At 40.6% G+C, this 11,987-nt stretch overlaps 2 protein-coding genes across 2 annotated transcripts; one reads left to right on the top strand and one right to left on the bottom strand.

Annotated features, from left to right (window-relative positions):
- Positions 1 to 3,094: 3,094 nt before the first annotated feature.
- prph2lb (peripherin 2-like b) lies at positions 3,095 to 7,162 on the bottom strand. Its single transcript, XM_062467673.1, has 4 exons — positions 7,030 to 7,162; positions 5,679 to 6,512; positions 4,975 to 5,221; positions 3,095 to 4,151 (listed from the first exon to the last, which is right to left on the bottom strand). Exons 2-4 carry the CDS (start codon positions 6,257 to 6,259, stop codon positions 3,906 to 3,908), a joined length of 1,074 nt encoding a protein of 357 aa, XP_062323657.1. The 5' UTR covers positions 6,260 to 6,512; positions 7,030 to 7,162; the 3' UTR covers positions 3,095 to 3,905.
- Positions 7,163 to 8,156: 994 nt separating this feature from the next.
- Positions 8,157 to 11,059, top strand: tmem179aa (transmembrane protein 179a, genome duplicate A). Its single transcript, XM_062467674.1, has 4 exons — positions 8,157 to 8,522; positions 9,154 to 9,291; positions 9,409 to 9,487; positions 9,629 to 11,059. Exons 1-4 carry the CDS (start codon positions 8,221 to 8,223, stop codon positions 9,809 to 9,811), a joined length of 702 nt encoding a protein of 233 aa, XP_062323658.1. The 5' UTR covers positions 8,157 to 8,220; the 3' UTR covers positions 9,812 to 11,059.
- The last annotated feature ends 928 nt before the right edge of the window (positions 11,060 to 11,987 follow it).

Genomic DNA, 11,987 nt, shown 5'->3' on the forward strand with positions numbered 1-11,987 from the left:
TCCCGCCCACAAAGTTACTTGCGCTTTGCGTTTTGATACTTGCGTTTCAGATCGTCAAAATAGGGGGGTTAAAGTATAAGAAACATATCCATATGAGTTTCTCTTGCACATTAAACTTTACACATTGTCTTCATCTGTTTGCACATTCATTTATTGCCTCTATCAATCAATAGCTAATCATAAAAGTACAGATTACCCAGAGCACATTCTGCTTTCTAATATGTGATTTATTCTGTTATGTTATGTACTCTAAAGTTAACTAAATAATAGGTCTTGTAATCTGTGTACTCTTACCTGCTATGTGGAACCCAATGATCACAAATAATCCCAAAACAGCACGATTAACTTTAACCATTGTTCTTCTCTTCACAGTCAGCTCTCAACTGTACTCTCTTCAGACAGATTGTGTCGATTTGTCCTAGCTTGATGATTTTTGTTCCTTTTTAGAGTATATCTGACTATCTTAGCCAAAAAGGAAATTACCTCATGTGTACGTTTAAAACCTACACAGTACAAGAAATGAGGAAGTGTGCATTGGTCATTCTATTGCACGTACCCTGATAAGGACTGCAAATAGATACACACAGAGACAACAAAAAGTATATTGAGTAGTATATCTTCTCCCGACCAGTATGATACTCTTATGGGATCCCGAGACAACATTATATTGGTGTATTCTTACAGCATGTTCTAGTAGATAGATTAACAGACTAACTGGGGAATTAAGTGGGCCAGTTAAATTCTTGACCAGACACAGTGACTTATTCTGACTATTTTGATTGTCTAAAAGGCTTTTCTATTTTAAATTATTTCCATATTTTTTTCTGAGGCTTTTGCTATTTGTCACTATTTAATGTCTCAAATTAATACTTTATATTTTAAAAGTTGTATCATTGTATCACTGTTATGTTATGCTGTTTTAATAAATTGAGATTGCGCTGACTAAACTGTAAGACATGGATGAGATGACTCAGATTTCACTTGTAATATCTAAAGGGGCAGGAAGCAAGAATATTTCTACAGTAGTATCACAGTATCACTGAGAAATGCATATTCAAATCTCTAAACTTTATACCGTGGTATTGTGGAAGAAATTGGGATTTCCTGTGTGCTTACATTATTCACTAAGCAACAGAACTTTCACTAATCAATAGAACTTGTCATTGGATACTAGTTAGTATGTTCTCATGTGAGCTTACTATTAATAAGAGTAGATTGTGTCTATGTGTCAGGGTTAATAGATGTTCGTGTCAGGAAAAAGTACTGGGTAAACGTCCATTATCACAAGGAGAGCTCCGACTATGATCTCTCTAGTCTGAGTGGTCCTGGGTTGGGAGCTGTGAATCTCTTTATCTGAGACTGTTGTAACGTCATTACTGCCTGACTGTCACTATATATGTTTACATTCTTGTGTCCTTTAAAAGATGGTCCTCCGGCTTTCAGAGCTGAGAGAGACATGATTGAGACCTAAGCCTGGTGTTGTGTTGTCATTTAGTGTCAGAGGTCTGGTTTTCTCTCCCAATCTGCAGATTGATAATACTTATCAAAACCCAGAACTCAACTGAACTTAATCACTCCGTTTATGAAGAGATGGACAAAACACTTTCTTAATCAGTATACTCCTCCAATACAGACCATTAGGCTATCCCTTCTGGCACTGCTGCCTTCAAGTCACCTTTGACCCCTAGAGCTTCTGCGTCAGGTTTGTAATTGGTGTAAGGCCCAACGATAGATTGGATGTGAAGTGTGGACCAATCTCATTAGAAAGGAGATTATGGAGTCATGGATGTAACTCGGCAAGAGTGAGGTCATTATGGTTTGTGCTGATTTCCCATGAACACATATATGACAGAGGCCTAGTCTAGACATACACCAGGCAAACTTTCAAAGTTGACGACCTTCCTTGAACCAGTTGTTAAGGAGCAACCCTTTCACTGTTAAAAGAGTTGTAAAGGGCACTGCATAGACTATTAGAAGTGAATGCGGAACCCCAGATCAAGGTGTCCGCTCATTCCGGAATGTTAGTCTATGATGGTGTGAAAGGCCGAAAATCCCCAGACAAAGACTGACGTCTCGATTATGCTGGCGCTCTCGTGGGCTGTGGAAGCCCAAACCATTTCCTCCACAATGTCATTTACTCTAGAAACATAATCTGGACACCATCAATCAACAAACCAACTACAATACAGTCCTGAAAACTCCACTGCTTTCGTCGTGGCATGTTTTCTAGTGCAGAATGCCACTTGGATATAACAGAAAATACATTGCCGGGCTGTGGGCAACATGATGGAGAGCTTGACGAGCCGACGGCAAACAACAACAAGGGCATTGCAGTCTCACACCAGAGGCAAACAGGGACCATCTGGTTGTTGTTTCCTACTTGACAAGTTAATGCCAGAGAAGTCATCCCAAGAAAAGCACATAGGCTTTTTATATATAAAAGAGACAAGGGGCAAGGTAAGGCGAATGCAAAATAGAGAGAGACAGTTAGTCTTGAGCAGGCGCATCGTTACGTGGGCCGATGTGGTCTTTAGACTGGGCCACGTCTGTGACTACTGCAAGGCATTGCTGCTCCAGAGCCAGCCGTTAGTTTTCCACCTGCCAGGGGTCATGCATGTGTGCTGATCCCACGCAGTGCAGTACATCAAACCCAGCCTACTTGACTCGGAGATAGGCAACGTCCACAACCTCCTCCTCTTGCTGGGCTGGCAGGGGCGCGCTGCTGTGCGCTGACTTCCCCCGTCTTCTCTTTCAGAAGAATTTCCCCCCCAGTGGAGGAACATCAGCTCCAGCCAGGACCGGAGCGTCTATGAAACATGACATTAATAAATATTTTGTGTTCGACTTTGTGTTGTTCATTATTCAGGGAGATCACTTAGGAATCGAATCAGTTTTTCACAAAAACATTGGTTTTCAATATAGTTTTATATGGCACGAAATAACGTTTTTTATATACCTACCTGAGGTGCTAGACATTCTTATAGGTTATAGGTGCTGATCTGTATCTGTAAAGCACTATGTGACATTCCTTGTATTGTTTGTGTAAAAAATGTGACAAAGGCTTTGAAATGAACAAAATATTCGATTTTCTACAACATTGTAAAAACCCTTGTTTTTTTATTAAGGCTGCCCTTTTATGTCCTGTGTGGGCAGAGGCACAAGAGAAATGTCAACTGGTCTACAGTACTGGAGATCTGTCTAAATTGAAGGTCTAAAGAAACAGACATTTCACATCCATGTTCAGTCCAACTTCATGACAATGGATCCAGTCCATGAAATAAATAGCTGAAATAGCTGAATAAAACTGCTCTTTCGAGTCTATGACTATGTGAAGTCTAAACTTTGCAGAATATTAACATAACAGTTGAAGGCAATTCAAATTTGCTGTTGTTGTTTCTGTCTGCAGAGTTAAAATGCCTCTTATTGTAACTTCATCCCACAATCTTCAAACTGTGTTACGTGTCCCAAACGAACCATGTCAGCTACAAGTGCTAAACAATGTGCTAAACTGAGCAGTGGGTCTCTTATTTTAGATAGCCATAGTTCTTCTTAGGCCTAATGAAAGTCCAATTCCATTTCTGAGTATGGCACAAGGACAGAATTTGCAAAAAGACAACGTGTTCAGACTGACTTTTTCAGTATCATTTCAGAAGAGGCAGATATTCAATCATATTCAAGCACTGGCAGGTCCTTTACTTTTGTTTAAAGTTTGACAGTTCATCTGTGTTTGAGTTGACATGCCCCCACGGCTAATCCTGTTTGAGTCCACACACAGTTGTAAGCCTACTTAGACATATCTTCCTTCCTCAGACACATCTGTCATCGGACATAGCTGTGGTCAATGGTCAATGAATTCAATCCAATTCCTTGTTCAATTCCGGTCAGTCGAACAGTGCTGGGCGATGTTAGCTGGCCACGGGAATCTGACGAGTGGGCACCTCTTGTTGGGCAACACTGGGCACGTTGATGTTAGGGTCATCGTCCACCTGGTAGCACTTGCCGAGGTTCTTGATAATGTTGAAGTTGGAGCGGGCCGTCTCAGCGATGCTGTTCTCCAGGAGCCAGCCGTCCGACTCAGAGTCCAGATCACCCAGCCGTAGAACGTTCTCCATGGCCGTCTGGAGGTAGCGCACGCCTGTTAACACCAAAAGCTGTTTGGGAAGAGATGGAAGGAAACTCTATTATAGTATTTCGCGCTCATTTGAATGGTCATTGAATTAACATCCGTTTCAACAAGCAAACACATACTGTAACTATTATGGGATTTCCATTTGTGTAGGACTGCAACACTTGAAATGATGCGTGACAAATGACTACAACACAGTCTCTATAAAGTATGACCAAGGAGACTAGACAGAAAGCAGACATGTTAGAGTGTAGAATGTACTGTATTTGACATCATTATTGTCAAATTTAGTATAATAAGGATGAAACAATAAGATACTTGGATCAATACTGAACCACTGTCCCTCCTAGTCCCTCCTGCCACCACAATCTCATAATTCTCTAGCCTTCTTAATGCCCTCACTTTTATTCTACCACGCATCAATACACTCAATACAGTCTTTGCTCCCCATCGCTGCTGTCCTCGTATGTTAGGCTAGATAGGTCCACTTTACAGTTAGTGGTGATATCTGATAGCATCAAGACCCTGATTGACATCACTGTTTGTGATCAACTGCAGTTTCTTAGTCTTAAATTGAGACTCCAACTTGCGACATTTTGTTGTCTTTTGTGTGTATTTTGTAGTGTTCTGTAATAGTTTATGTACATGCTGTCATTTCCCTGTTTGTCTTCTTGCCAGGTCATCCTTCACAAGAGGTTAAACCTCAATGTGTCTTTCCAGGTTAACTAAACGTTAAATAAATACAAATCAAAAACATCATAGGATCACACGACAACAATAATAAAGAAATCAGCATCAGATTCCATAACATCGTCTAAGCGATGCATTTAAGGGAGAAGAAACCCCACCTCGAACAGCCAGATGATGAGCACGGTACAGCCGATGGACTGCATGATGTTGGTGTAGTGGTCGAGCAGGGCCTGGTGGCAGCCTCTCTTCCACAGGTTGCGATCCTCAGTCTGGTAGTCGTAGTTGTAGTGGGCTGAGTTGTTGGTGACCTGCTGCTGTATACAGGGTCTCGGAGAGTAGGTGTTGCAGCAGCTGAAAGGGACGGCGTCCATGAGGTACTTCCCCTCCACGTTGCTTCTGAAACGGCTGGAGCGGAGGGAGGTGGAGAGACGACGACGGGTGGTTAAGGTTTGATATATACGTTTCCTGGTATGTACAGCCACGGGGTGTTATAGAAGGCCTGACGTCCCTCTGAGGGATGAGCAAAGACGTTGGGTGGAATTGGAAACACACTGGCCTACTACCTTGAAAAGAATTCTCTGGGTCTATGGCCGCGTAGCCCTCATCCAGTAAGCCTCTCATGTGGCCTTCGAATTCACTTATCAGGCAATCCCGTGTTGCGTACAGTAAAATGCATGGACTCTTGGGCAATAGTTAGCAACAATTTCTGTAGTAGCTGACCAGCCCAGTTTTTTTTTTAAAGATCCAATTCTACAATAGTTTCCAATAGCAGATGACTAAATATTACAGCAGATATGACCCCTTAACCATGAACAGCTATCACAATAGAAAATAGGCTGTGCTGTCGGTTCAATGCACTTACTCAGAGACTTCACTGCTGGTCATATCTAGGTAGCGATTACTGATCCACTGGATGTGGAACCAATCGCGGTGACCCACATTTCCGCAACACTGGAACTGGATTTGCAACATGTCCACGGTGCGCTTGAGGTAACATCGACCTGGCGTATCCGTGTCTTTGTAGTAACGCATGGCACCGCGCAACCCCTGAAACAGCGACTCCTCCAGTTGGTTATGCATGGTGTAGCACATGAGGGCCCCCACGAGGATGCAGAAGGTGAAGAAGAAGGTACACACGATGTACGGAAGCATCAAGAGCTTCCAGCGCAGGAACTTGTTGGTGTCGACGCAGTCGTAGCAGATCTTGCCACCCAGGAAGTTGATGCAGCAGGCCACCAGGCCTGTGGCGATGAGCATGTTGGGCACAGAGCGGATCTCATGGCCCGACATCAATTCCCGACGCTTTTGAATCTCTATCTTGAGAAAAAGACCCAGGCTGAAGAGGATAATGCCTGTCACCACAGAAATCCAGTTGAGCACCCACAAGACCTGAGCCAGCTTGCCCCGATTGGTCTTGGTAAATGTCACCTTTAAGACGGCCATTTTGTCTGGTTGTTTTTATTTGTGGTGTCTTCCTTTCTCATCCAGAGATGTGATTCTGAAAGTTCAGTGTGAGGTTAGGGGTAAGGAGGTTAGGGCAGAGGTGAATGTTTAAAGGGTAAGAGTTATGGACAAAGGATAGACAGTTAGACAGAGGAAGAAGAAAAGGCTATTTTCTGGAAGACTTCATAAGCAGCTTAGCTGATGTATTTTGGTACTCCTGGGTAGTGTCCTTAACCATGTTGGAGTTCAGGCCCTGTAAAAAACAAGGAGAGGCAAGGACAAGGTTATCACAGTTTCCACTAGTAGTCTTAATTATATTAACGTGGCCTGTTTACAGCACTGAAGGACTGCAGCCATTTAGAGCTAATTTAATCATTCAAAAAATCATTTAAATAGGTCATATATAACTGACAAATCCTGAGATATTATATATTTTCTAAGTCTGTTTCTAGCTACTTTACATAATATATTTAGGCTAGCATGTGTAATTTCCTCATTTGTACAAAACAACATGATTTCACTATTTAACTATATGTTTTTCAGTGATCAAGTCAGTTGACAAAAGATACAGTTCTGTTTCGTACTGCACACAGTAATAGAATATCTTTATTGCCATTGTAAACTGTACAACGAAATTGGAGGCAATCCGCCTCAATCCTCCTCAGTACAAGATCTGTCAGATCTTAAAACCTGTTTCCAGACAAAGCAGCTGTGGTAGAAAGGATGACAAGACAAACAGCTCTTTCATCTACTTTGTACTGTAGTCTTACCTGTGATGCTTTCACATGTTCAGTATAAGGCACTTAGAACATCTTAATGCCGATGGAAAACTTTGATGTTCCCTTATTCCAAAAGTCATCTTCAGCGAAGGTATCGGCAAGAGCATTGTGAACCGTGTCAACATGGAGGAGCTAAGGGTTGAGTGGCTCCTCTTTACAATCCTCCCCCCTGCCCCACCATCGTCCAGTAAACTCGTAATCCCCTTATCATTTGTAAACCCCGTAAGCTCAAGAATCCTTGCTTCTAACCACCTGGTTCAATCAACATGCACAATGGCACGAGCCAGGTTTCCTTCACATCAATCAAATAATCAACAACATTTTTGTTGATCATTTGTAATCTCTGCAAAATCATGCACCCTGCTGTTTATGCACTTAAAGTATATTTCTACAGGGCATTCCCTGAAAAATAGCACTAGCAGCATGACCTAGAGTATCTACAGTACTTTAAGTACTTGAGTTTCTACTTTAACAATGAACGCAAGATGGCAACAGTCCTTGTTGGCCTTCAGCAAATGCTGATGTAAACTCTGGATGGCCTTTGACTGAGTGTACTTTCCAGGTCCCTCTCAAAATAGCAAGCGGCTTCTACTGCCAGTGGGTCAATGAGGTTGAAGGAGTCATTGGACTGGATTGTCTTCCAAACCGAAGTTTGACCGAATATGCTTGATTTGGTGATTACAAAACCACTAATTTGGTTGCCAAATCACAGGTTTTCTCCAAGCTTTGGAGGTTTATCTTTGTATTGAAAGTGTTAAGACAACAATGTTAACCCTTGTTGCCATCTATATGTTGGGCTTTAATAAGTAAACAATTTAGTGAATACCTGTTTGGAACCTTTGGTATTGTGAGAAATGGCTCATTAATTTATCTTTAACCTCCCATGCCGTCAGTAATTAGGACGCAACAGCTTGAGTTAAGTAATAGGTTGAAAACGTTTTTTTTTATTATTGTGAAAAAGCATCCATCCAACCAGTTTAACCCTAAATTGTTTTGAGTGATGTTGAATCATTTAAATCACGGATGTCTAAAATCAGGTAGCTGTAAAAGGTTCGTTCTCTGTAATTCATGACGCTGCCTTGCATAAAATACATTCTCTACGTTGCACAAGGTTTTCAGCCTCGTATCTCTGGCACTGCGCAATGCAATCGCAGTATCCTATGGCAGCTGAGGAGAGGAGCAATGGCCCTTGACAATTTTCTTTTCGGTCAGTGCATACTTTATTTTCTTGCTTTTTTATTTGGTTTTATCTGTGTTGTACCGCTATCGGAAAACAGCGATGATTTTCAAGGAAAGTGCATTTTGTTCACTGAGGGAATGTGGCAGAACGAAAATATGACAGTCGGAAAGCAACGCTTCATGATCCAGGAATGGGCATCTGAATCCTCCTGCCGCTTTATTACTTTCGTCGGCATCTTCTCCCTCATTCTCTCTGCTATTCAAGCATGGCGGACGTTTTTCTATCTTTGTAAAGGCCACGACGAGTGGGTGAAGTGATACAATTTTAAACACCATATTTTATATGTATCTTTAAAGCATATTCTGTACAAAAAGCCACTCGAGAGATGGTGACGACACATGCTGCATTTGGCAGTGGGCAGCCTCATATGACTAATTATTTGAGTAATGCTTATCATGCAATTCACTGTTTATGACGTTCATTTTCTGGGCGTGTATAATATCGCCTACATCACAGTTAAATGGAAAGCCTAATCGGAAGTGCTTACGAAACTGTAGACTTCATCTTAAACCATTACATTTCATTGTAATGTCTCTGTCATCCTCCAAGCATGTGTTTGTTTCCTATTGTCATATCAGTTTCATGTGTCATTGTTTTTTCCTACCTATACTATCATTCTTGATTTTACTGACACCCTATGAACCAGTAATATAATGTAGTGCCATTGCCTTCCATGACAAAAATGGGCAATTACTGTTTGGCCTGAAAGTGTACATGTTTAAAAATGTTTGGACTGTGAAAGTACACTTCAATAACGTTTGATCCCACTTTGTTTGGCTTTGGTATTTGAATCAATGCAGTAAGAGACACCATGTCCAAACTTGTTTATGTATTCATTGCAACATTTCTTAATTGTTCTCTTTTCCTCTTTTCAGTTCCTTCTTCCATGCCTTCCTGAACTTGCTGTTGAGTCTGCTGGTTGTGTTCTTAGTGTTTGTGGCCAGCACCATCACCAGTGTCGGCTTCGATTCCTGGTGTGATGCTGTCACAGAAAACGGGGCCATGCCAAGCAGGTGGGACATCGTAGAAATGCCAATTCTTCATATTTCTAAGGATTGTTTAAAAATCTTTATAAAATAGGATTATTGAGACACAGGTGGCAAGTTGACTCTTTGTGTATTTGTCTGTAGCTGTGAGGATCTGCAGGACACTGATCTGGAACTTGGTGTGGATAACTCATCTTTTTATGACCAGTTTGCCATTGCACAGGTAACAGTGCACAACATTCTAGTACTTCAGTTTTTGTTATTTCTACAGTATTTAGTCTATGTCTAGATTTACATTTAAAGTTAAATTCTTTAGTGTTGAACGTACTAAAATATATGATTTCTCACTCTCTTCTTCTACTAGTTTGGCCTGTGGTCAGCTTGGTTGACGTGGTTAGCCATCACGGTTATGGCCTTCCTCAAAGTTTACCACAACCACCGTCAAGAGGACCTCCTGGACAGTCTGGTTCATGAGAAGGAGCTGCTGCTTGGCAGGGGGTCTCCTCGCAGGGGCTCTGGATCTGACGAACGCAGTGGAATGATCTAGCATAAATACACCTTGGACCAGGAAGAAAGGCTAATCTTCTTATTAGACATTGAGTATACACACATTTACACAACAAAGCTCTCCCATGCTGTTCTTCCATACAGAACAAAACAACATCATAAAATTAAATAGTTCCCAAAGATAATTTAGGTCCCACATCACACAAAATAACTTTACTTTCAAAAGTAAAATAACATATTTAATTGTTATCGCAGTAGCAAGCTCATTGTCAGCTTAAGTGTTGTATTATGTATTAATATCATGACCAATTGTTTATCTCCGGTGCGTTGCTATTTCGGCCCAACTAATGCAGCACGTCAAGCTAGTCCAGTCTGGTTTCTCAGCTTTCAAAGAGTTATGAATTCCCCAGGGGACGCACTCAAGCACAAAGGAACAAACAAGTATTTGTTATAAAGGAATGACACTGTTGAGAGCACCACCTGGTTGAATTCACATTGCAATTCAAGCTATTTGTTTTGTTTTAATGGACAGTGGTTGTTGTTCAAATTTGAAATGTTTTATCGTGAGACAAGAAGCCCAGTTATCAGTATTCTGTATTTTTTAGACTGCCCTCTTTAAAATAATGCTTATTTTGACATTTATAACCATTTGCAACATAATAATTGCATTGTTTGAGAACATCTTTTCTCGTTTACTAGCCTTTATTAGCCTTTAACTGTGATAAAGGGCAAATATGTTTCAGGAAAGCCCTCGCAATTTTTTAATAAGGAAAATAAATTATAATTGGAACAAAATCATTTGATAGCAGCCCTCTAATAACCATAGATACAGTAGATAATCCTTATCCTCATACTCTAGTATTTTATTATCGAGTATCATGAATTGTGTCATAACACCATCCCCTTACTGAAATCGCACTTTGAGAATTGGATTCTCTTTCACAAGATAAAAGATCTTGAAAAATTGATCTTTTAGTTTGTTTTGCTCTTACAATACATCATGCATACATTTACAATGTTGTGACTTATGTTAGTATTGTTTTTAGGATTGTAGACACAAGCTGTACCATGAACTAAGTAATCTCCTGAACAGAACTTGTAAAACATAAAACAGCCATTCTTTGGAGGATATCTCATGCTCTGTGGTCCTTTGTCAACTTTATTAGAATATGTTACTTAAGATCACAATACAATTATAGGTACTCTAAATTATGCGTGACAAACGTACAGTTTCATGAACTTTGGTTGTGTGCCATTTATTTCAAAATAAAAACGAAATACAATGGTGTTATTACCTACCTATCTGCACAATAACCTATTTTTAAGGTGTGACCACTCATAAAGATATATAGTTTACATTGATACATAAGTGATATATATATATATTGTATTCAAATGAGATACATAATTTATTAATTTGTACTTTCAAGGTTAAAACTAACCGCACATGTCAAACATTGTTTACATTCTACGCAACATTCCTTATGTGCAATGCAGTTGCTTTAGGTGAAGCCCCCAGGGAGTCTCCATAACAGCGCCCAGTCCACTCCAAGGTGCCCTGTCCTCTGGTACATAAACAACAACACTGCCAGCGCAGACAGTAGGAAGACTGTGTAACTGAGCAGAGGCACAAAAGGACTGCTGCTTGGACTGTAAAACTCTGGAGAGAGAGACGAAGGGGTTCTGTTTTAGAAACAATTGTGTATGACGAAAGATGATTCAAATGATTTCAAACTTGGCACACATTGAATTCAGCAGAGAGCTGTGCTACATTTGCTTTTAAATATTTTGTAATTTAGAAGACCTTATTTGGTATTTAAGTTGTCTAGTGGAGCCTTCTATGAGAACAGAAGGGAAATGAGCAGTCACAATCCTTCAGCAGTGTCATTCTTATTCAGTTACAAACACACACACAGACAAACACACACAAACACACACACACACACACACAATCGAAAACAAAGAATATGCTGCATCTTGGGTGAAAAAGCATGTCTTTCTAATTAGGAATTTTGTTTACCATGCACAGTGACTTCAGGATCTTGGAAATGGACCCTTCGTGTGTGCATGGTTCCCAGGTCTGTGCTACATTGACTTGAACTTCTCCTTAGTATAGAGTGTGGTAACTCAAATTTTGGCCTACTGATCTCCACCTTTGGGAGATAAAGAAACCCATAACGTTTGAGGTACTGAGGTATCCCTATAAAGCAATCTAT

Source organism: Osmerus eperlanus, chromosome 8 (assembly GCF_963692335.1).
Source record: "Osmerus eperlanus chromosome 8, fOsmEpe2.1, whole genome shotgun sequence".
Taxonomy (NCBI): Eukaryota; Metazoa; Chordata; class Actinopteri; order Osmeriformes; family Osmeridae; genus Osmerus; species Osmerus eperlanus.